Source organism: Pteropus alecto, unplaced genomic scaffold (assembly GCF_000325575.1).
Source record: "Pteropus alecto unplaced genomic scaffold, ASM32557v1 scaffold311, whole genome shotgun sequence".
Taxonomy (NCBI): domain Eukaryota; kingdom Metazoa; phylum Chordata; class Mammalia; order Chiroptera; family Pteropodidae; genus Pteropus; species Pteropus alecto.
The window spans coordinates 982634-1008615 of record NW_006431916.1 but is presented as its reverse complement, the minus strand read 5'-3'; the positions used below and the strand labels follow the sequence as shown (position 1 = coordinate 1008615).

The window sequence follows — 25982 nt, the reverse complement described above, 5'->3', positions numbered from 1 at the left end:
AACTTCCTGCGGCAGGACAGAGGAGGGTGTGGAGCGGACTTGGAGGTGCAAATGTAAGATATCTGCCACATTAAATAAATAAAAGTGGGTCATGCATGCATCAAAGATGACAAAAGATGACCAGTATTATGAACCCCAAATTAGTTGATCCAATTTCTTGTGAATGAAGTCCTTAAAAACATCAGCTAAGCCCTAATAACTTACTTTATGCCACTAGAAAAACCTTAAGGTTTTGTTTTATGACTGGATTTTCAAAATCTGAATTACTATTACTCATGGTAACAGTCCAATCCCTCACATTATTTATCTTTGATTCTGAATATTCTCCTGTCTAGATATTCCAGAATGTGGCAACTCCGGGGTGGCACCCACTTCCCACCCACTGAGGAAGAAATGCTTGGTGCTCAATCTGACTGTACAAGAAGCCTTAAGCAGACACAATTCTGGTCCAACCAGAGAACTCTGGGAATAGGCCTGTGGGTCCCCCCCGCCCCGCCCCTGCTTTAGCACTCTCAGCGTGGATATTAGAATATACTCTTCTGCAGGTGGAGGTAGGGGCGGGCAAAGCAGGACAATGGTACAGAATTTGCTGGAGAAACCACAGCTCAGGACTGGAGGCAGAAATATACCTGCTCCTCTCATCCTTCTCACCATACTGAAAGAAACTTAAGAAACAGCCTTTAGACCCTAGCGATGGATAGCCCACAGCCTTCAGAGGTCATTGCTACAGGCAAAGGTAAGGATCCATCCTAATCAATCTGCCATTCTACAAGGCTAGGCCCTAAGAACAGGTGGAGTGAGTGGTGAGCTACATGGGGGAGCTTCAAAAGGCTTGCCTGACCCCAACTATCTCCCTTGTTGGCCTGAGAGTCTGCCTAAAGTTTCCATCATTCGAGTCATTTCTTTATGCTAAGAATTTGCTTTAAGAAGTCCTCTGCTAAAATGAACGTGGTGCCTAAAAGGGCATGGTGCACGTTTGTCTTCTCAACATCAATCTTCCCTTCTTGTTTTGAGAACTCCACCTCTTACGAATATTTCTAAGAAGCAGAGCCCATTTTCTTGCATAGAAGCCTCACCAGAAGGTACAGCATTTGCCGTCACAGCCCCTCTTAGAGTCAGGGCATGGGCACGGGACCTAAGGGCACCCAGCCAGGTCCACTTGCTCCAGACTGCATATCAGGAGCCAGTGACACAAAGCAGTAGAATTTGGAAGATCTTTTATTTCGGCAGTGGGCCGAAGCAGTGGCCCTGTCCAGAGCTGTCAGTGGCAGCAGTGCAAACTGTGGTGTCCAGTAGTAAGGGGTGGCTGCAGTCATGTTCTCACAATTACTGTTTATGGCATGATATGCACTGTGGTCCCAGCTGCTGTGTAACATCCCCAATTCCCCCGTATTTACCAAGTCTGCTCCTCAGCCTTCCCAGAAAATCTAGAGCTCCCCAATATCCTTTTTCTAAAACTCACACTGTTTAAATCAAACGTAGTCATCCTCAGTTGCAAGAAACTAAGAACACCGACTGACACAGTAACACAAGAGAAGCCATAAATGTACCAGCCACGGATAGATTCATTTGTCAGATTAGCTAGCTGTCATCTTGGGAGACATCAGGACACCAAGAAAGAGTTTTTGTTGACGGGAGGAGGAAATCAGGAGTGTCTAGTCTTATGAGTATTGGCTAATGGGGCTTTCCTAGAAGGACACTAGACAGAGGCTTCTAAGAAACCTGAACATCCAAGGCACTGGGCTGGGGTATGAAAAGAGACACATTGATCAGAAAGATGGAGGTGCAATAAGGCAAAGTTAACACAGCTGACACCAATGTCAGTGAGTGTAGAGCCTAACTGAATGACCTTTTTTACACTCTGTAGAACATCTAAAGGAAGTTTCTGCTTTGTCAAAATAAGACCACTGATTTAATCTCTTTGATTTGCTTAAACATTTCTGCTTACATTAACATTCATGGTATTAGCGATCAGTTTGTGGGATTTCTGTCCTCTCTTCTTTTCCCCCCCAACCCTATCACTGCATTTGGCCTCTTTATGATTTAATTAGCAGGGATGAAAAGTGCAAGGATAGCATAAATTCTAAACTGATGAAAGGGCAAGAGCCATGTCTTTATTATCTTCTCCCTAGAGAAGAGCACAGAAATTGTTCATTATTCACTGAAGAAAGGAAGGGAGAAAGGAAACTAAGAACGTAGCGAGTACACATATTGAACACATGCTAAGAAGATGTTCGTGGTTTTTGTGAAGAGTAGGGGTAGTCCACAAGTCAGCAGAATTCACTCCATTCTGCATTCCTCTTTACGTCTCTCAGAACAAGGACTGTGCCTTGTGTTCAGTTTATTGCATGAATAAACTCAGGGCATGGTTATTGTTCTGTCAGTTTTTCCATGGAAGGGTCATGTTTGCCTGCCAGCAACTCCAAGAATGAACCCAGGGCACCCGCAGAAAACCCTTTCAGGCCCACTTTGACTGCAATGGCAATGCAAGCCAAGACTGGAGGTGACAGTTCTCATCTCAGATCCCCCAGCTCAGCTCTGAAATTCTGGTCTTTGGTAAATCCCCTGGGCAGTGACTCTCACCATCCACAGGACATGCTCTTGGAGTTGTTTTTGCTGTTTTTGCTGTTTTTGCTGTAGGGTAGCACCGAATCACCACCCTTTCTCACCAGCTCCATGGATGTCATCAAGGGAAGGGCACTGAAAAATAACCTAAATGAAACTACCAAAAAACATTAAAGAAAGAAAAAACACAAGCTGTGTTTGATTTAAAAAATATTTATGAGATATGTTTTTTATTTTTGTCGAATGTTACTTAATAAATATTTTACCAGTATGATAAGGATGAATCATGATGATGGAGGAAGAACTTGGGGTGCCTAAGGGATGGAAACATTTTACACTTTAATTTAAATCTCAATTTATCAGATTTGTCCTCTGCATCAGATCTTGAAATCTGGCAGAGAAAGTGTTTTTCCATGCATGGAACAAATTTCTAACCTTGGCTTGTAGCCAGGTCAGTATATGGAGGACCAGTGGCAGCGACTCTTGATTACCTGAAGCAGAGGCTTCTTAAAAGTGAGGAAGATGACAGTGCAGGCCACCAGTAAGGTGAGGCAGCTGGGGAGAATAAGCACAAGGTATAGCAGGCCCATGTCCACCCTCTCCCACTTACAATCCTGAGGCATACTTCTAGGTAGGTCTACCAGGCGAATGACCTTGGAGGAGAGGTTGCAAGTGACCATGGCCAAGTCAGCAATGGTGTGCAGATGCTGTAGGGCCCCCCAGCCCTCTACCCAACAGCAGTCATATGGATTCTGACTGAGGTAGATGGTCCGCAGACTTCTCATGAGCTGCCCAGACACGGCCCTCTGGGGAAGGGCTGTGAGTGAGTTCCTGCGGAGATCCAGGGTCTGCAGGGCCAGGCTGCCCCTGAACCTTGGGAAACTAGTCAAGGAATTTCCTGACAGATCCAAGTTCCTCAAATTCTTAAACCCAGAGAAGTCCAACTCCATGAAGCTGGAACTGAGGCCCACATTCCTGAGAGATAGGACCTGTAATGTGGGGGCAATCTTCTCAAGAGGGGCAATGCTCCCATTCAGAACCCCCCAATTGCCAGACAGGTCTAAGTGGGTGAGGGCGGTCCCCTGGAACGAACAAGCTTGTAATGCTCTCAGCCCACAGCCCTCCAGAAACAGGCTCCTCAAAGATGCCACGTTCCTGAAATCCACACAGCTAGGGGGCCCCATGAGGTCTAAGCCAGCCGGCTGGGGGCAAAGTGAGATCTGATTATGGCTCAAGTCAACTGTAGTGATGTTACCGGCATCAGCGAAAAGGCCAGTCGGGACACCTAGGAGCTGGTTGGAGCTCAGGTTGAATGACCGGAGGCTCCTCAGGCAGCTAGGGAGCCCGGGAGCCAAATGCAGCTCCGACAGCTGGTTCTGGCTCAGGTCCAGCTCTGTGAGCGCTCCTGGGGGCTCATGCTCCTGGATGTGGAGTGTCATCAGGCAATTCTGGTTGAGGTTCAGATGGGAGAGGGAAGGCATTTTCTTTAAGAAGCCATCAGGCAGGTATTGAAACTGGTTCTGGCTCATATCCAGGAAGCGTAAATCTGCAAGGTCACTGGAAGCAAACTCTTCCCAGAGGTTGACTGTGGTGATGTTGGTTACATTGCCGTCCACAAGGAGGAACTGGGCTGCCATCTCCTGCGGCGATGAGGTGTTGTACAGGTCCTTATAGAAGCCCATGTTGTTGTCCCGCAGCAGGAGGGTATGCAACTTGCTAGACTGGGGCAGGAGGGGGAAAAACAGCAGCTGATTGTGAGAAAGGTCCAGTGTCTCTAGTTCAAAAGCAGCCTCTTCCCCCGACGCCAGGAACCATTCCAGGACATTGTAGCTGACATTGAGGAACTGGAGCCGCGTGAGGCTGAAGTCCACAATGCAAGGAAGGTTGTTATAAGCCAGGTTGAGGTGTCTCAGCTCAGTCAAGCCATCAAAAGCACCACCCTCAATCTCAAAGATGTAGTTTCTCTGCAAATCCAGTTCTCTGAGGTGCCCCAGGCCCTCAAAGGCAGAGTCATCAAGCCTCATGATGGTGTTCCTTGCCAGGGACACAGACTCCAGTGAAGAGAGGTTCTGGAGCATGAGAGCTACCATGTCTTCCGACAGGGAGTTCCCTGACAAGTCCAACCTCCGCAAACCCTGTAGGCTGTGGAAGGCAGCTGCTGTCTCCTTGTAGCTCTCTGACAGGGAGTTGTCAGGCAGCGCTAGGCTGTGCAGGTGGGCCTGCTCCTGGAAGGCGTCGCGACCAATGCGCTCCAGGTGGCAGCTGTGGAGACTGAGGCTCTCCAAGAGAGGGTAATGCTGGAGGGAATGATTCCACAGGGTCTTGAGAGGGTTGGCATCCAGGATAAGCGTCTGGAAGTAGGTCGGGAGACTCCTGGGCACTGAAGCAAGGTTCTGCCCTCGACAGTCAGCGACTCCATTCACCTAGATCCAAAAACACGCTGGTCAGCAGGGAGGAGATCTCTGAGGCAGAGGTTAATGTGCAGAAACTTAGTTTGTTCATGACACTGTTTCTGCAACTTCTGGGAAGGGCTCTAGAGATCATAATTTTGAAAAATAATAAAAAAAGAATGGGAAACTATAGAACAAAAGAGAACTTTTCTTTATCCTTAACCTTCACACTAAAAGAGTCAGCTAGGGGCTGAGTTCCAGGCCTCACTTAAAATACGAAGCCTGTTAGAGAAGATCTGAGAACCTGTTGATTGGATGTTGAGTGGTGACAATTGTACCTGCAGTTTGGTTTTAACTGTGAAAAGGATTGAGGACCAGGTCTCTATCTGGGGTTGAATCTGCCATTTATTTCCTGTGTGACCTTGGGCAAATAATTTAGCCCAAGTCTATTATTTCCTCTGGAAAATGGAGAGAAAGATAGTACCTACTTCAGAGGATTGCAGTGAGATTCGATGAGAGGCAGCACAGTGCCTGACACACAGTGGGCATTATTAATATAATTGGTCACTACTGCATTGTAATCATTATTGCCACAACACCTGTGTGTCTAACAGGGATACTGCCTAACGACCAGCAGTGTTGTGGCATCTTCAATTCGCCCAAAGAAATTTTCCTTGGGACGCTTCTCTACATTCTTGATTGATAAAAATCACAACTGAAAAGGACTTCAGAGCTCATGATCATCCTGAATTGTACAGAGGAGTAATGTGGGGTCTGGAGAGAAGCGAAAAGTCAAAGGCAAAGCTGTGAACAGAGGCCAGAGCTTTTAATATCCAATTCAGTGCTTTTCCTGGATGCTATTCTACCACGACTGTGCTGTATAAGGAAACAGGAGGAATGGAATGACCCTAGTTTCATTGCAGAAGTCACTCAAGCCTCAGGAAAAACTTAGCCCAATGTTTTACAAGATTGGCAAAAACAGTCAGCCACAGGACGTCAGTAAGGTGCCCAGGAAAAAAGTTTTAAGTGATAAGATAGAAGAGCAATGGCATTCCTTTGCACGTATTGGTCAGTAGGACAAAGTCCATGATTACCAAAAATTGTGGGCCCAATCCCAAGGGACAAGTAGAGTACTGGAACAGGGGAGAAATAACCTGATAGAGAGGAAAAAACACAGGTTTGGAAAGATGACAGACTCAAGTCTGAATCTTGGCTCTGCCGCTTATTAGCTTTGGGCCTTGGACAAGGAATCAACCAAGCTCTTTATCTGATCATTAAAACAAAATCTTATAATAATTAAATACATACAGTATAGAAATATAGAAAATTAAACTCTTCAGTAACCTCAGTCTTTCCCTCAAAGAAACACCACCAACCTTTTGTTACATCTCTTTCTGGACTCTTTCCTCAAAAATCATCTACCTTTTTAAAAAAAATAAAAAAATTTTAAATGAAACCACATTCTATAAATTGTTCAGTAATCTACTTCCCCCATAATGTATGATAGACATATTGCCTTGGCAATAAAAATAAAAAAATATGATTACATTCTTTTTAGCAACTGTCTATTAGTTCATTGCATCAATACAATAGTGACTAAGAGCAAGAGTTCTAGGGTCAGTCCATTTTGGTTCTGCTTTTTTATCAAATGGCTGAGCTCGGGCTGGTTACCTAACAAGCTGAGACCTTCATTACTCCACCTATAAAATGATGATCGTACTCGTAATTTTCTCATAGGTTTTTTTTTTTGGAAGATTCTGGGCGATTACTTAAGTAAAGCACTAACACAGAACTTGGCACATAAGTGCTTAATAACTGGTAGCTAAAATGATTAGCATGATCTCATTCATTCATTTCCTATTTTTGAGCATTTCAGTTGTTTCTCATTTGTGAAATTCTTTCCGCACCTCCCTTCTCCCCAAAAGTCTTTGGAATTGTGATTGGGATTGCCTTACAATCACAGACTAATTGGGAAGAGAACTGATATCTTTACAAAATTGAGCCTCCCCAAGCAGAAACAAGGAATATTTCTCTATTTGAGTAAGTGTTGGTGTCCTCCGCACAGGGACTCTCTGAAGAATGTTGTGGTTAGGGGCTTTCCAAAAGCCGTGAGACCCTGTTTCACCACAGCTGCTGCGGTCATGGGGAGTCACACATCAGCAATTCCCTGTGGCCCCACTAAAGTGCTGCAAAAGGACCACAGGGCTGTCAGAGCCCAAGAAAACCTTACCAAGTCCACTTTCTGATAATGTCACATAGTTAATGCAAGGAGATACAATCGAGGGCACCTGGACTCTCACACTCTCAGCCCTCATTTCAGAAGAGCCACAGAAAATCCACTCTTTGAGTTCACTGGCAGCTGAGTCCCTACTCCTCCTGCCCACCAGGCTGAAGAGGATTAGGCAGGGAGTCAAGCCTGAATCCCAAAAGTCTGTCAAAGAATTGCTTTATTCCCTCCTCTTACTATGCCTAGTAACCCCTCAATTAGCTACTGTGAAGTAAATCTTTTCTTGCCTCTGTAAGGGAGTAATGGAAGTCTGTGTAGCAGAAACTAACAAGAACAAAAATAAAAATAGACGAAACACATAGCACTTAAGTACATACAAGGCACTGTTCTGAGTGTATCATGTACATTCACTCACTTAAGCATTGCAACAACCCAGTGTTATGGTATTATTGGTTGATACTATTATTACCTCCATATTTTAAAGATGTGGAAACTGAGAAACAGAGTGGCCTTGTGTCACCAGTTAAGTGGTGGAGCTGGAGTTTAAATCTGGTCTTGCTCATAACTTCTACCCCATACTGGAGTACACTGCAGCGTAGTGGTTAGAGGTTACTAAAAGTGGTTAAGAACTGCCACCAGCTGGGTTTTAAAGCTTCATCAGCCTTCAGAACACATTTTTGAATGTAAGTATTAACCCTGATATCCAATTTGTTTTCCCAGTGCCCCAAATATAATAGCACTCAAGAAATGTTTATTAGATATATGTTTCTCAAGCAGATTTTTTATATCACTGAGTTATAGGTAAAGGAAAAAATTTCTAGAGATGTGCTCAGTTGTTATGAGCTAAGTCTGTTTCTATATATAGGCTGAAAGCCCTGTAGAGAGTAAGCCACAAAAGCTCTGATATCTCACTCCCTGGATCGTCTTAAGCCCACGTGCAGCCGAGGATGTTGCTCTGCAGTGCAGCTTGGGCAGCGTGCTCTTCAGTACAGCTGTTTAAGCATTTGCTATTGGCTCATTCACAAATTCTGACTCAGGGCTTCTCCAACTTCAATATGCCCCACCATTATCAGATTCTGATACCGTTAGTGGTGCTCAATCATCCAGATTTCTAACAAGTTGCTCTTGTTCCGGATGGCTGAGCTATGCCTGTCTCCGAGGTCTCCTGTCTTCAGTAGCTACGAAAAAGGTGGAGCAGAGCGTAACTCAGTCATTATCTTAACCCTTGTATAAAGAGCAGCTTGAACATGGCATCATGCTAGGTAGGTACTGAGTGATTCAGATTCATTCATTCCGTAGCCTCCTTGACTGACAATCCAATAGTTTTCCAAATGAACCCAAACTTGTCAGAACAGAAGCAACAGACAACTCAGAGTTCCCGGGGAAACTCACCAACTTGCAGCCCCCTGGGGAAGCTGCTGTGACTTTTCCACTTCTGTTACTCCATTCCACCGTCAAGAAGTGAAAACCCAGGCAGAGCCAGAGGGGCAGTAACTCCATCTCAAGTGCAGCACTGTGGACAGAGGGCAAGGAAGAAGTAAGAGAAGAACATCCCAGAGGGCTGCTTCGCACTCTCAGTAGAAGGAGCCAGTTCCCAGTTTTGTCTGGTCTTGGAAGTCCACAGCTACAAGAAAGTGGAAACCCACAGATTCTTTAAATACCTCAAGTTAGCCAACATTTTCAGCTTTCACTGCAACTGTCAACAAGAACTCACTTTTGTTTCGCCTTTACCATTTGATGGACTGATGGCTGAGCTCTGAAACTCCTAAGAATCCAGCAACAGATGTAAGAAGCAAAGGATCTGAGGAGCCAGGAGTCAGGTCACCTAGAGTTCGATATGTTTTGTAGTTCTGTTGAAATTTTCCTCCCCAAACTCAAATTTGCCTGATGCTCAATAAATATTTGCTGAATGAATGAATGAATGAATGGTGAACTGAAATTGAAATAGTGTTGCCTCTGATAGCATAGAGTTACTGATTGTTTTGACATAAGGCTTTTAGTAAAGAGTAGATCTCATTGGTTAACTCATTTGAATATAGACTTTAAAATAGGATTTTGATGTTTTGGCTGGATAGGGGAAAAATTAAGGGGAAAATGAATATAATAAGGATTATATAATAAGGATTATTGATGAAGTGTGGTTACCAGCCCTCTTACCTAGCCAATGAGCATAGAACAGAAGTCATGAGAAGGCTTAAAATTATACATATACCAATAGAATTTTAGTACCAAGAGGAACCATAATGGAAATGTAATATATCCTCCACCATCACATTTTTATAGGTGAATACACAAAAACCCAGAGATAATAATGGCTTATTCGAGGTTCCAGATTGACTTAGTGGCAGGGCTGGGAACAGCCTGCAGATCCCCCTCTCTGAGCTCCAGGATGAGAAACCAGGATACTATCTCTCCTTGTAGGTGCTGGTGAATTGACTATCTTCCTGTTGGGAGAGTTTATAGCCCAGTGGCATTCCCTGTCAGCTCTGCATTCCTCTGAATCTGAGGCAAGTACCGGGCCCCAGCATTCCAACCGCCCCATTCTCTCCTTGACATCTACCTGGGAAAGACCACAGGATCTGCTCACCAGTCTTTTCCTGGACCAGCAGCACCAGTGCTAACATGAACCTCCTCACCTATTCCATGGACCTTTCTGCCTGACACCTCTCAGCTCTCTAGGGCCTCTTCCTCTTTCTCTTTCTTTAAATAATTTTACACAATCTCTAAGGCTATTTTTAACTTCCCGGTCAGATTTGAATACTCATCAGTGAAAACAGACAAACAGAAAAGCTAAGTGAAACCAGGTAAATCTACTTTAACCTTTACTATGGGTCAGGCCATCTCTCCTTCCCACAGAGGGAACCTCTAATTCAGAATTCATCTGTATTTGCCCAACACTGGAAATCCCCTTCCTAGAACCCCCTTCCACTTCTGCACCTGTGCAGGAATTATCACCTCATGCCATGTACAGGGCACAGATGGCAAAAACAGAGCCATATGGGCTCCTTTCTCAGTATCCTCTCAACACACACACACACACACACACACACACACACACCTCTGAAACCTTGGGATCACTGCCCACCTTGAAATAAGATTGCCAGACTTAGCAAACTACAAGATGCCTTTGAATGTCAGATAAACAACAAATAACTTTTTAGTGTAAATATGTCCCATGGAATATTTGAGACATACTTATACTAAAAACAATGCATTGTTTATCTGACATTCAGATTTCACTGGGTGTCCTGTATTTTATTGAGGAGAGACAGGGAGAAGGGAACCATGGACCAGATCCCTCCTCTCCTCCTTCACTCTCTCTGTCAGGCTTGGGATGGTACATGCTGCTGTGACACTGACCCTTCTAAGACGGCCAGCCAGTACATTGAAATACTGAATCTAGGTGTGTTCAGGGCAAGAGTGTAGTTCTTCAGGGAGGATGTAACGCTTCAGGCTGGAATGCTCAATGCCCTGATGTCACTTATACCCAGAGTGTAATTTTAATTTCTGGGTCAGCAAGAAAACTTTTGCAAATTTAAAACATATTTCCTTCCTTCTAAACTCAGTCAACCAGTCCAGAAAAACTCTTGCTGTACCCTCTGAGCAACTCCATCTCTCATGAGACAGTGTGGGAAGATTATGGAATTTAGAACCAGACAAAGATTTGAATCTTGGCTCCACTGTTTGTTATTTGTCCTTGAGAAATTCATATAAAGTCTCTGAGACTCAGTTAATCCTTCTATAAAATGGATATAAGAACAATTATTGAAAGTTTTAATGAGAATCAAATAGTATATGTGAAAGTGCTTCATTAATTATGAAGGTAGTTAATAACATAATTATTATTTATTAGCTCAAAATGCCAAAGAACAGCTTGTTCTTCTGTGTAATCTCCAAGGTAATTCAGCAGCCACACAGAGAAAGAAAGAATAATGAACAATTTGACTGAAAGAATGAATATAGCACATCAACTACATGTGTAAAAAATATAAGGGAAGGTTGGATTGAAAATTCTACATTATTAATTCCAGAACAGGGCTAACCTCAGGAAGAGGACTATGCTGGTTGAGAGCTTTTTGTCCTCAGAGCCATGGTTCACCCTCCCCCGCCCTGCTCTGGCTTGCAGCAGGCTGACTTCTGAAGGCTCTGTTTCTAAGCTCTAGGTGTCAGCTGGCCTCTAGCTGGTTTGGTCAATGGGAGACACTACTGGGAGGTGAGAAGGCATAAGGAGAGAGAGAATACAGGATATTTCTCTCCCTCCCACTCTGTCTTCCACAGAAAAGTACTTGAGCTTCTTCTGCGTCTCCTAGTCACTGGTAACGCCCTTCTTCTTTTATCCTCCCCCTACCTAGGAGAGGTCACAGCTTCCTAAAGTTACTGTTCTCTGGGATGACTATTCTCTGGTTGGCAGCTCAGCCTCTTTCATCATGCGTAGCCAATTTTCTGAATTAAATTTCCTCTGTTTCAAATAATCTGTATGTTTCTGTTTCCTGGTTGCACCCTGACTAATACAATGATGTAAATGAGAATGGGCTTGGAGAAGTACTAAACAAAAAGGTATGTAATGACTCTGAAAAGAAATAAAAGACTCAAAAATATCATTTAGGTTGAGAAACACTTCCTGGAGTGTGTAGCTGCAGAAGGCTTCCTCAGAGCCATGCCACCACAAAGAGTACAAGAGAAACAGTTTGGATGTCAAATCTCATTGGAAAATTTCATGAACCCTCTCCTGTGTGTACAGGACTGCAAATAAGTAACTGTCCCCCTTTACTCTTATCTCTTTGGCATTTTCTGAAAAACACACAAATTTTTTAAGCCAAATGTTGCTCATCTTAGATACATTTTTGCTGGAGAAAGGAAGTAAATGGAAACAGTTATGATGGAGGGCACACATAGCAGATGACATAAACAATTTAAATGGTGTAATCTGGAACCTCTCCTCATTGTAATTAAAAGGACTTGGATTAATGATTCTCATTTTATAGGTTGTGAATCACCGTGGGAGACATAGAGTTAATACAAAGGAACTACAGTACAACCCATGTTCCAAGTAGGAGCTTGGATGTCTCTTTCCGGTCTGGGTGACCATTGGGAAAATATCCTATATAAGTCCTGAGAGCTTGACATGAGAAGCAGACCGCATAAATAGACTCTGTATCTGTTTTTCTTAAACCAGATAATGAAGTTGAAGAGTTCCTTCCAAAGTGTGGAGGCAGAAAATGATAAGTCCCATTTCCTTCAGTATACTGTCTATAAAACCTACATTCTTTTATTCAGTTAACAATTTCTACAAAGTCTTTCGATATATTTTATCCAGTTATGATTATCATGCTCATGACTAAAGCCAGAGACTGTGGCTTCTAATTAGTGAAAACCTTTGAAGGATAAAAAACCACGGACCCACATGCCTGTAGGAAACAAGATTCTATACTTTGTCTGTAACACACTTGACTTGGAGATATTAAGATTATAAGTCCTATCTCAAGTTAGAGTGAAGTACTCTTAGTGTTGAATTTATATCTTTTCTTCATTTTCTAACTATTCTGTTTGTGTCCAGTCATCACAAAATGTCCTTGTTGGTTCTTCTCTAAGAAGTCCTTGAAACTTAGGCTTCAAATACTCAGTAGCATCCCCTCCATAACCATTAATCTTGAGACTGTGCATTCTAACTGGCTTATCATGGAAACCTGTGATTCAACCCCATATCCATCCCTTATCTATTAAGAGTATAAGAGTATTCTCTCTTTTTTTTTTTTTACTCAGAATCTCTTTGGTCTGGCTTTTCTCTCTCAGATCTTGTCATAACAAATAAGTGGTGAAAACAGATTCATTTCATGAAAACAACACGAATGAGACTGTATTCTGAAATAAGAGAACATTAGCAGTGAAGAAGAATGCACATCGGCTACAAAAATTCCTCTGCTTTAGATATTATGCTCGTTTGCTTTCCTTGTTTTCACTAAATAATAGGGAGAAACTCTGGCTTCATTGACCCAGGTTACAAGAAGACTGATTGATGGCCTGTGAGTTGTGTGAAACACTGAAAAGGATGGGAATATTTACTCCTTATGAAAAGGGCATCCTGGTCTGGTGGCTTGCCTGTAAGCTGAGGCAGCGCTTCCATACCCACCCTGTGACCACAACAGTTTTGGGCTCAGGACTGTTTGGACTGAAGAAGATGACTGAGGAGTGGTTCCAGGACAGAGGACATGTGGGTGATACTTGCTTTTGCAATGGACAGGGAAGAAAGGGTGTGTGAAATCGTTGGACTTGTCTCTGCTTCTTGAAGTCCTGAAATTTCCATGTCCCCATCACAAGAATCAAAATAGTTCAGAAATGTAGCAGCATCCCTTTTTATGTCAGTCCCTCTGATACTTAAACACATATTATGTATACTACTTTTTTTTCAAATGTACATAGATATTCTTGTATAAATAAAAGATAATTTCTTTTTTTAAGTGTTATTAATTCCAAGTAGCTTTCTGTTACGATGTAATGTTTGAATCAGCTGATAGCAAAGCACAATCATCAGGTAAGAGCCAATCTCAGATGTTTTTGTCCATTAAAAGGTCTCCTCATACTCAAAGTTTGGGAATACTAAGGAGTAACTCTGACTTGAGTTTTGGGTTTGTTTCGTTAGAATTTTGGGGTTCATTTTCAGGAAAGGATGCCAGATTTCTAATATTCAGGGCCACCCTAATTATCACCTCCTCACTTTCAGCACTCTCTCACCTCCCCACCTTCTCCAGCTGCTACTACTACAGCAGCTCCTGCCAGAGCTGGGACTGCAACCTTTTTGCTAAAGGCGCTATTAGTAAGTGTTAAGAGTTTTACACATATCATTATCATTGTCATTGAGAATCTTCTCCTCAAAGTAAGCTGAAAAAGCTTAAATGAAAGAGGTCTTTGCAGAAAGTAGGTAACTCTTAGAATTATTTGCTGTTAGAAACAAATATTTATAGACTGGTGGGGAGTGGGTTAGGGGGAATCTCCAGAAGCAGAGTACTCATAAGTGCAGGATGTAAATGTGTGACAGTGATACCTGTGAATGCATATTTATAGACTGGTGGGGAGTGGGTTAGGGGGACTCTCCAGAAGCAGAGTACTAGTGCAAGATGTAAATGTGTGACAGTGATACCTGTGAACACAAAAGACACAGGTGCTAGATAGAGAGCTCCATGGAAAGGGAGTCTGTCTTTTTCAAAAATAAGAGAGCAAATACAACCTGGGATCCTGGGAGAAAGGGAAGGGCGGCTGGTCACAGACCACAGAGAATAGATAATAAAGAACAGAAACCCCAGTCTGTGACCACTTCAAACAATTCCTACTACCAAGAAGTATTTGAAAGCCCTCAGGCAAGCAGCTTTAGTCCCTTTGATTCTTAGCAAAAAATTAGAGTGATCTCAACTTTCACCAAATGTTCAAACTCAGCATCTCTCATGGTGAGACCACCTGCATCTTGAGCCTCCAGGTGAAATGCCTTTGGTAACACAGAGCTCCATCTTGGTAGTACCCTTGCCAAAATGTTTGCCCTGAAGCTAGTCATGAGGAAACAATCAGACAGTTCCAAGCTGTAAGAGGTCCTACAAGACGACTGGCTTGGACTCTTCAGAAAAAGTCAAAGCCTTGGAAAACAGAGAAAGGCACGGGAGAGGAGAGGAAGGAGATCTGATTACAGGTGACTAAGAAGCATCATAACCAAGTCCAATGCATGTACCTTGAGTAAATTTTGTATTTTAAAAAGTCCTTGAAAGAAAAATTTGAGACAGTTGGGGAAAATTACATGTATATTAAATGATGTGTTTGCAGATGGTATTATGCACACAGATGACATCAAATTATTACTAATTTTCTTACATATGATAATAATATCGTGGTTATATACAAAAGTGCCCCTATTCTTAGGAAACACATAGAATTAAAGCAAAATATTGCCACTTGTCAAATTTAGCATTATATTTTTTTAACCTTTTTTCAAAATTAGAAGAATGAGGAAACTTAAAATAATGTTGGAGTTTCTAAAGGGAGAGAGGAAATTATGGTAATATTTTGTCCCCAAATTTCCAGGAGTCTACATTTTTCTAATATTCTTTTCAGAAAGGTGTTGAGTAAACTTTAAATTAAAAATGCATATATACATAAACCTTTAAAATATCTGGGAAATTTAAACATTCAAACTACAGCTTCCAGACAGATTCTCATACCTGGAAAGAGCACAGAAGTGTTAGATTGCGTGTCCTGATTGCGGTTCAAGAATATGATTGATGTACTAATGTAACTCCCACTCCAGGTCAATTGCTCTGTTCACCACACCCACAATCCCTCTGGAGGGGCAGCCCTCAGGGGCAGTACCTCACTACCACCTTCACCGCCACCTTCACCTCCACCTCCACGTCCACCTCCACCACCACCTCCACCAAGCTAATAGAATCTTGGGGAAGCACCTGAACAGGGGAGGTCAATCCTTACATGTAGCAAGCATCCTGTGATGATCCCAGTGAAGAGAAGAGGGAGAGAATTAGGTAATTAGCAGTGGAAATTGGAGCTAAGAGGCGCAGAGAGAAGGTAGAGTTGAATTTTTTAGGGATCTTGCCATGAAGAAGCAGAAGCTATGAGGTAGATAACAAGGCATGTGAACAGAAAAGAATAAAACAGTCAACAGAGGGCAGAGGTCATAGAAAAATGAATAGAAAGAATAACAAGAGGGTGGGAGAGAGAATGGAGAGAACAGGCTCTAAGGCTGTCTTTTGGGGTTCCCGGTGGCTCTTTACAGGGGCAGGTTCATTTCCAAGCTCCATGTTTTCTCATGATAGCACCTCACTGCCATCACCACCCCTACTAGCTGGCCCAAGTGGTGCATCTTGCCAACAAAAAGAACCTAACTAAAACAACTTGTGCTCTTTAATAAGCTTAAATATATATAACAAAACTGAACATAAAAAATGTTTTAAAGTGCATACAAGCTTAATAATGTTACTTGAAAGTTAGAGAAAGCAGCTGAAATCTGCTTTCAGCTATAGAGGGAAGCATTTTTCAAAATGCATCTTACAGGTAAGAGTCATCAAGGGATGATAAAACTAAAGAGTGAAAGTTTGTTGGGAAACAAGATATTAATATAGTCTTAAAGTATCTTATTAATACAAGTTACTTGTTAATTTTACGTAGGTGAAAATAACAGCTTTATAGCGGAAAAACCAGCAGACAACCCTTTAAACAAATGATTAAATTACTATAGGGGTCTTACTTGGATACTTAGCAAAATTTTAATACAGACAATGGATGAAATAATAGTATTACATCCATGTTAAATTCTCAGACTTTGATGATTGTACTGTGGTTATGAAAGAGACTCCTTGTTCTTAGAAGATAGACACTGAATTATTTAGAGGGAGGAAGACGATGTTTGCAATACTAGTAATGTTCTAATTTCTCTTCATCCTCATCAGCACTTGTTATTTTCTGTCACTTTTATTATAGCCCTCCTAGTGGATGTGAAGTGCTATCTCTTTATGGTTTTGATTTGTATTTCCCTAATTAGGAATAATGTTGAGTATTTTTCATGTGTTTATTGACCGTTTTTATATCTTCTTTGGAGAAATGTCCAAAATGTGTACTTTTAAATCCAAAGTTTCCTTAATTATGATTTTGGAATTATATGTAAAAGAAAAACGAAAAATATAAAAGTAAAGAAGCAATTCTGTTCCTTGGCTGAATTAATACATTCCCATATTTTGCAAAGAAACAATATTCAGATTGTGGATGCATTTTTAAAAAAAACTTGCAAATTGAAGATTGGGGAGACAGAGCATTTAGAATTGTAATGTGTGAATTCAGATCTCATGATTTGCTTCTCTGGCTTTCTGTCTTAGTAATGAATTTGTTAAAATATAGGCAACAGAATGGCTTTTGAGTCTCTGTCTCCCTAGAACTGTATCATACACTGCAGAGCAAATTGGCACAGTTTTTCTGTAGGACAATTTAGCACAATTTATCAAAGGTCGTGAATACATAGATTATTTTTGATTCAGTAATTTCACTTCTAGAAATTTATCCCAAGGAATTATAATGTATATAAAACTACTTCTACAGAAATAGTCATTGCAATAATAATAATAGTAAAGTAGAAACCATCTAAAAGTCCAACAGTGAAAAGAATGGCTAAATACATTATGATATAGCAATGATAGAAATAATGTGCTGCAATCAAAAATGCTTTGGTAGCAATATATTTATTGACATGGAAAGATGTTCATAAAAAATATTAAGTAAAAAAGAAAGCGTGAAACAGAATGTATAGAATAATTTCAAGTTTGTTAAAAGAATATGTATGCATCTTCATGTACATAAAATATATTTGAAAGGGTCCACATCAGAATCTCAACAGTGAGGAGAAATGCAACTGATACTTACTTTTTTCCATATTTATATTTTTGCTTCTTTGTATTTTCTAATTTTCTAACAATTAACTTCAATGACTATATTAAAACAAGTTTTAAAATAATATCAATCTATTATTACTTAAAAGTTAAAATATACATCATAATCAGAGCCTAGTAAATATCACTGAAATAGAAAATTTCTTATAGGGATTGAGATTGAAATTGTGAGTGTGCTTAAAACGATCATGTTTGAAGTTAATGGAAGAAAAATATTATTGACTAATAACTAAAATAAATTCTGTTACAGATATTACTTTTTTTTTATCAGGGTCCAGGGATTTAGATTTGGGGTTGCATGTTCTTAACCCAGCCCCTGAAGGAAGAGTCCAGACTAAGGGGACAGATGGAACAGGTTCAAAGCCTGGCTCTGACCTTGGGTACATCACTCAAGTTATTGTCCTCAATTTCCTGCCTACTAAAATGAGAATTACAATTCCTGTGTTGCAAGGCTGTTACTGCATTAAGACAAATTTTAAAAGAAAAGTTCAAAGAATATTCTTTGTCATCATCCCTGCCTGTCAACCTGCCTGTGCTTCAGCACACCTAGGGTGACAGCTCACTGCTTCATAAGGGGTTGGTTGTACTACCGGGGTCCCTTGACACTTGCCTCCAGGACTTGGACCACACCCTAAGCCTGGACAAATAAATGAGGAGTTGTATCATTTGAATTTTTGCAATGCTCCTGAATGTACGGTCCTGAGAACTTGTTTGAGAAAGGACAGTTCTATTGTATCTCTTCTGGCAAGTGCACTGTCATTCAAATGTAGTGACTGACTAACCTTTTGAGAAGAACTGTAGATTTCTGAAGGGACTACCCACCCCTTTTGGAAGTGAGAATATTCAGGCCAGAAAGATGAAACAAAATGGACAGGTGCCACAGGGAACACAGTGCAATGGTTTCCAAGCACTGGTTTAAAATCCAGATCTCTTGCTCCCACCTAGAGCCTAGCACACCCGGTCAGCCAGGGCTCCACCCAGGCTTGTGAGAAGAGTCTCGTCTGGAAATGGCAGAGGCTCTGCCTACTCGGAGAGAGTTTGGAGACCATAACAGCTCTTCCCTCGGGCAGCCAGTGAGTGGAGTGCCGCTTGGAGCACTACTAGTCTCCTCGTCTTCATCTCCTTAGGGCTACAAATGAGTCAACTGGCTTCCTTCTGCGGTCAGAGGCAGCCCTTTAGAACCAACAGAGGTCATTTAACTGTTCTATTCCACAGCCACAGGCTGCATCTGGCCACAGGTCTTAAAATGTGCAATTCTGCTCCACTGGGGAGATAACACCTTGCTCTTATATGGTTGTTGGTAGTTCTACGGTGTTACCTTTACATACAAAAGACCCACATACTATCTGTGGATAGGCACCCAACCAATAATCCATTAGCTTCAAACTTGTTGTTTCCATTCAGTGTCACGGGTTTGTTCTATCAGTTCACTCCAGTGGTGGCCATTGGTGACAATAATACCCACCTCGCTGACTTCTCAGGGTTGAGACTGACTGAGATGTGTGTGAAAAAGCTTTGTCAATGTAAGGAAATACTGTGAACTTCATTAGTAAGGCAAGACAGTGTCAAAATTAAAGGAAAGTCAGAGTTGCTCTGCAAACAGGGAGCTGGTATTGAAATGAAACAGAGGAGCTGCAGCACCTTCTCCCATCTGTATGAGCTGCAGAGCTTGAACCTTGTGATACTCAGAGAAAGCAAGACCACCCAGAGCCTATGGGAGAAGGGATTATAGGTGATAATTGAGGCTTATTGCCCAAAGTGGAAATATGTCACCCCCACCCCCAACCTCGGTTCCCTTGAGAAAGAGCACAACTGAGGAATAAAACAATATGGATTCCTGATTACTGATTAGCTCAATAATCTAAGCTCCCAGATTTGGATTATATCCAAGTTCCCAGATTTCTTTCCAGGCTCTTAATTGTAATAGCTAATGTTTATGGAATGCTTACCTTGGGATGAGTGCTATGTTAGATGCTTTGTATGTAATATTCCTTGCAAAATCACAGCAGGTATGTGTTGTCATCCCCATTTTACACATGGTAAATTAAGGCTCACAAAAATTTAGGCCATAGAACTAGAGCATGTCAGAGCTGCCATTCGAACCTAGTCTGTGAATCCAGCAAAACTCAACCTCATCGCCACAAGCCCCAGCCACCTTGGGATATTTGCTATCTTTGACTGAACCATGAATTTTCACACACTTTTTCCTGTGTGAGAAATGCCCCTTTCCTCTTCTTCTCCAGTTGTCCAACTCTCATTCATTCTTCAAGGCGCAGTACGTGTGTCATCCCATCACATTCTAGTAGTTCAGTTAAACGAAAATCCAATAATGCATATACTATGGTAGCATATTATTCGTTATAGTTTCTATGGAAGTTTTTTGACTTTTTATTTGATTTTTATGTTTATGAAAATAAATGTGAGCAGCTAATAGGTATTGTCAGTAATTTAACTTTTCTCCTTTTTATTATGAAAAATTTCAACATATAGCAAGGTGGAAAGAATTTGACAGTGATCACTTGTATACCCACTACCTAGATTCTACTATTAACTTTTTACTATACTTGTTTTTATCACATATCTATCCATCTACCCTATCTATCCTTCAATCCATCTTATTTTTTGATGCACTTCAAAATAGATTGCAGTCATCAGTACACTTTCTCCTAACTACTTCAGAATGTATATCAAGTGATTTAACTTAAAAAGAAGTTCCTACTTTTTCAGTCTTCTGGGTCAATTTAATTAATTTAATCTCAATTTAATTGTGATTGCAAAGTCAGTTATTTTATTTGGGGGGATGATTTCTAATCACTGCCTTAGTGTTCTCAGCCAGAATTAGGAGAAAAGTAGCTCACACTAAAGTGTGAATGACTGATACCCTCTCTCTTTAACGGATATTTAAATAGATAATGATGAAAAATAATAAACTTTCATGGTATAATTTCAGGATGATAGGAGAGATAATCTTGTCCTTTTCAAAATCTCTCAAATTGTACTGGCAAGGTGGCTATTCTAACTAAGGTTGATTTTTTTTTTCTCTAAAACTTATTTGAATTCACAGAGGACTATCCTCTTCCACTCCCAAAATAATGATTTTTAGGAAAGTCTTGAATGAATCCAAGACAACTGGATTATCATTAATGCTATTCGTTAATAATAGTAATCACACTTGAGGTTGCAAAGACTTCTTACAAAAGTTCGATCTCATTTAATTCTTGCAACAGTTCCACATAGCAAGCATTGTCATCTACATTTTTTATTATGGTAAAAATACATATAATCCACCATTTTAACCACTCTCTGGTAGCATTAAGTACATCCTCATTATTGTGCAACCTCACTGTTATCTGTCTCCAGTACTTTTTCATCATCCCAAACTGAAACTCTATACCCATTAAACATTACTCCCCAGTCCTCCTTCTTCTCAGGCCCTGGTTAGTCCTCTTTTTTCTTCACTATACATGTGCCTATTCTAGTAGAATATGAGTAGAATCAATAAGTGGAATCACGTAGTAACTATCCTTTTGTGCCTGGTATATTTAATTTAGCGTAATGTTTTCAAGGTCCCTCCATGTTGTAGCATGTATCATAATTTCATTCCTTTTTCTGGCTGAATAATATACTATTGTATGTATATACTGCACTTTGTTTGTCCATTCATCCATCAATGGACATTTGGGTTATTTCTACCTTTTGGCCACTGTTAATAATGCTGCTGTGAACATCAGTATACAAATATCTATGTCCTAGTCCCTGCGTATTATCTCCATTTTATAGATAAGAAATCCAAGACTTGAAAAGGACAAAGTGAATTTTTCAAGTCACACAGCTTGTAGTGAAGCCAAAACCAGAGCCAAGTTCTGGTCCAGGTAAAAGGTGCCGATGTGCACCTGAGAGGAAAATACATTGAATGAATGTTCAGCTGGGTTGCATAGGTATGTATTTATTGGTAAATAGCTACCCCATGAACCCCAACCCCAGTTGCCTGGCCACTCTCTCGAAACTCTCAAGGGACCCATCATGATCCAGCAACCAAGGAGGTAACACCTAACCCAGTTTGTTATGACAGGGCCCTGCTTCTAATGACAGTGTACATTCTTATTGGTCAGTGCCTGTGCCATGTAGTGTTTGCTATTGTGACTAGCACCTCTGAGTGTTCACGGGATCATGGTCTTCTGTGCGTATGAGGCAACCTGTCAACACCATGGGGTATGCCTGTGACAAAGACGAGAGCCTATAGAGGGTCCACAAAAGAAGCTAGAAAGCCTGGGGAAAAAAACTAAGGATTTAAAAGGAAATAAAGACAGTATTCTTAGTTAAATCGGAAGCTTCAGTTTTGGGACCTAAGGAAGGGCGCAAGAACCTAGACAAGAGAAAGGCCATCTGGGGAGTCTCATGAGAAAGTCTCAGGGTGCCAGGCTGGGAGACAATAGGAAGACCATTAAAATCTCTGAAGCTGAAGGAGGTGGCCCAGAACCAGGAAGGGAAAGACCCACTCACCAGTGACCCTGCAGACTGAGGAAGAGAGCTCAGCCTTGGTATCTGGGACCACTGGGAGGAGACACCATAAAAGCAGGAGAGACCCAAGGGGTCATGGCTGGTCCAGAAGAGAAATGACAGTACGGAGGATCAGAAGGAGCCAGTGTCCAGCCTGACATCTAAAAGGGAGTGACATGAGATTTTTGGATGTGTACTCCAAGATGAGCCTCTGCCAGTCACTGTGGGTGCTAGGCTACCTCAGACACTTAAGTACTGCTTCAGAAGAGCCAGAGTGAAAAGCCAGAGCCCCAAGTGCTATCTCCTGGGGAGAAGTCTCCTTGTAATTCTTTTATTTCTTGGAGGGGCAGCAGAAAGTTTCTCAGGGTAAATGGCACAGCACCTGACAGAGGTGTCCTTCTGGGTTAGGGCTGAAGGTGGGGAGTCCCGTGCCCTCACAGGGCTTCATAGCCACATTTAGCCCATCACGAGTACCAGCCCTGCTCTTGCCCATTTCGCTGGTGAAAACCATGACAGGGTTCTACTTCCTCCTTTCTTCCATTTGTTCAGTCTGAAACCACTCATGCATTAAAGTGAGAAGACACGTGTGGTTTGGTCTCAGCACCTAACTCCATTTACTCTAGAAATCAGTTGGTTTTGCTTGCCCATATTCATTTCTCCTTCTGGTAACAACTTCTTAATTCCCCTTTGAGGAAACTACCCCTCCCTTTCTTTTCTTTCTTTATAATTTAATTATGGTAAAATAGACATAACAAAATTTGCCATCTTAACTTTTTTTTTCTTGTAGTTAAGTTTCTCTCTCTCTCTCTCTCTCCTCTCTTTCCTTGTGCACACACACACACAATTTCTTTTAGAGACATATCTTGTTCTATTGATCTGTCTCCCCCCTCTCTCTCTTTCTCTCTTTCTCTCTCACTCTCTTTGCCATCTTAACCATTTTTAAGTGTATATTTTGGTAGTGTTAAGTACATTTACATTGTCATGCAACCAACCCCCTAACTTTCTTAAGAAGCCCATGTTATTTTGAGTCTGACCATAACTTTTGGCTCCAAGGAGGAGCCTATGAATAAGCATGGGCCCTTCAGAGCCTCCTATTCCCCTAACCACAGTGAGTGGTTTATAATTGATTCACAGAAGACAAGTCCATTAGAATCAGTTCAAGGATTGTTACTAGAACTATTGGGAAAGAGGCTTTCTTTTCCTGCTTCAGATGCCAAACTAATGGCAATTAAGTTTGAACTTGCAGGCACCCATCTTTGCCACTAACTTTAGAACCTGCCTGATAAGGAAGCCTACACAGAGGAAAGCAATGCTGAGGAATAGAGATGGATGGATTCCTGGCAATGTTTGAGTGCCTGGATCCAGCCGTGCCTGAAGGTATTCCCCATATACTGTTTGGTTATTTGAAAGAATAAATCCTCTTTTTTTTTTTTTCTGAAACCAAGCCAATTGGGTTTTTGTCATTTGCAACTAAAAGACCCCTAAACTCAGAAATATAGTTGCTGTTGAGGCTCAATAAGATCTAAGTCTCAATGTCCTTTTTTCTGCTTCCTGACATTCTGAGCTTTCATAGATCATCACTTAATGTAGCTCAGAGCTCCCCATACATTGAGCCATGACAATTTTTTTTGGGGGGGGAGGTGGTTGAGTGGAAATGAGTATCATAAAGAAGTTCTACCAAAGGCAAAAAAATTTGTCACTAATGTGCAAACACATCAGTGAACATCATTGAACATACCACAAGCATGTCTTGAGAAAAATAATGCTTTTTAGTCATGGTTAAAAACCGACCCTCTCCTAACTTTATGTGGTTATAAAGTGGATCTGAGAATGGTGTGAGGCATATCTAGTTGTCCACCCAAGAGTCTAGTTTATACTTTATGGTGTGGATACCTGCCGCAGCCAGAACACAGGTACTGGTGTCACTCCTCTGTGACAAAGAAAGATCAGAGACAAACAGGTCAATGCACTCCTAACACAGGCCCCGGGACAAAGACGCCAGGACCCTGCTCTCTGCTTAGGAGTTTCCTGCTCTTGTATGATGGATTTAAACACTATATAAATCAGGTTTATATGGATTTTCATGAGGTTCCATGAGGACACCCACTAGATGAAAACACCCCTTTGTAAAATAGGTGTTTTGTTTTGTTTTGTTTTGACCTAAAGGCAAAAGTTGAGCATTTTGTATTTTGTTGTTGTTTTTTGTTTTGTTTTTTTTTCTGGGCCCATGATTCTATAATCCCCTCTAGGAACTCTCGGACACATATATAAAAACCTACTGGGTGTGTGAGGGAAATAAATAAGTCTCAGGATGCTAAAACCCAGCAAACCATCAACATCCACAGAAGCAGTCTGTGTGTGAAAAGAGCATAAATCTCGGAAGGCCAGTTCTATAAACTCAAAATGTTTCTACTGTCCAAACTCCTAATAGGCTGTACCTATCACGGAAGAAATCTTCAGTGAGGTCTCTTCACTTCACCTGGAAGTGCATTACCCAAGACCAGCCCTATCCAGAGGCTCCATTCTTAGGACTCTGATTCAGTCTCCATGAGTCTCAGTACTGTTGGGCACATGGCCACCTTCTCTCAGGGGTGAGGTGAGCGGGCAGCCCGTTCTGAGGCAACCCGGAGCCAGGCCAGTGGCTCCTTACTTGTGCCAGCTCCTCAGTGCATGGGGATGCTGAACCCTCCAGAATCCAGCCCACTTGAAGAGGCCACGAGGGCTTTGGAGGAGCTCCAGATAAGGAATCAGAAAGGCCAGAGATCTAGTCTCTCTGACATTACTAGCTGTGGGTCCAAGTAACAGAACCCTAGTGAGTTTCTCAAGGACAAACACTGTGAGAAATGAGCTTTGCCTGTCTTCTTCACAGCTCTGTCCCCAACACAGACCTGCACATGGAAGGTATCCACAAGTGTGCATTGCTGTCAATGAGTATCAGTGTCTTTACCTAGGACATGTTGATTCTGAATCCACCTTGTGGGGCGGGAAAGAAGATCCAAGCACTCAGCATGCTGAGCCTCAGGGTAGTCTCAATGCATTCAGTCACCCAGCCCAGGAGAGAGCATTATTTGTTCCCATTTTGCAGATGAACATACTGAGGCTTAGAAATTCTCCCCACAGAGCCAGGAATCAAGCCCTCAAACCAAGAATCTGAAGCCCTGGTTGTTTTCATTACACCACACCACCTTGTTCCATCTACCCGGAGCCATAGCTCCCAAACTGGGCACAAAAGCGGTGGAGCTTGTATGCAGCAAGCCACAACTTCCCAGTCAGCCCCAAGCTGTGGCCCTACCACCCGACCTGGCCTGAGCTTGCCCACCTCAGAGAACAGAGGAGGCTGACGCCATGCAGGAAATACTCACGGCTCCCGCAGGCCCAGGCGGCTCCGCGGGGTGCATCCTCTCCCAGGGCTCCGGCCTCCTGGAGAGCAGCCGATCGCGGGGCTGTGCTGCCTCCTCTTTCTGGAGCATCAGATTATTTTAGCACTTGCGGAAGGAACGGACGGAAACTGAAGTCACATGGAGAGCAAGCAGCGCAGCGACTCAGCACTCACAGAAAGCAGGCATCAGAAAGGGAACTGCCCCCGCGGGTGGGTGGCAAGGGGGAGGGAGAGGGCAGCCAGCGGGAAACACTGGTCTCCGGACTACCTGCTGGATTTGTCAAGGAGGGCAGATATTTTTATGGTCTCCCAACAATGCTGGCTCCAGGGGTTTTCTCGCCTCAGAAATTTTGAGGAGTGGTGAGCTGGGGGTCCCTGCCTGTGTGTTCTGCTGACCCAGAAAACTATTCTCCAAGGTTATGTCCAAGGGTCAATCTGTGGCAAACTTTGGGAATGGATAGGACACAAGTTTTCCACTTGGGAAA

General features: G+C 42.1%; 1 protein-coding gene across 1 annotated transcript; it reads right to left on the bottom strand.

Annotated features, from left to right (window-relative positions):
- Nucleotides 1-2809: 2809 nt before the first annotated feature.
- On the bottom strand, nucleotides 2810-25531 carry NRROS (negative regulator of reactive oxygen species). Its single transcript, XM_006906154.2, has 3 exons — nucleotides 25481-25531; nucleotides 8575-8695; nucleotides 2810-4988 (listed from the first exon to the last, which is right to left on the bottom strand). The coding sequence occupies exons 2-3, from the start codon at nucleotides 8680-8682 to the stop codon at nucleotides 3018-3020; spliced, it is 2079 nt and encodes a 692-aa protein (XP_006906216.1). The 5' UTR covers nucleotides 8683-8695; nucleotides 25481-25531; the 3' UTR covers nucleotides 2810-3017.
- Nucleotides 25532-25982: the final 451 nt, after the last annotated feature.

What these genes read in the sequence shown, in the direction of transcription:
- NRROS (XM_006906154.2), bottom strand. Translation starts at nt 8,682, where the DNA reads ATGGAGTTACTGCCCCTCTGGCTCTGCCTGGGTTTTCACTTCTTGACG. An exon ending in CCCCAGGGGGCTGCAAGTTG is followed by an intron (nt 4,989 to 8,574) that starts GTGAGTTTCCCC and finishes TTTTGGATCTAG; the next exon opens with GTGAATGGAGTCGCTGACTG.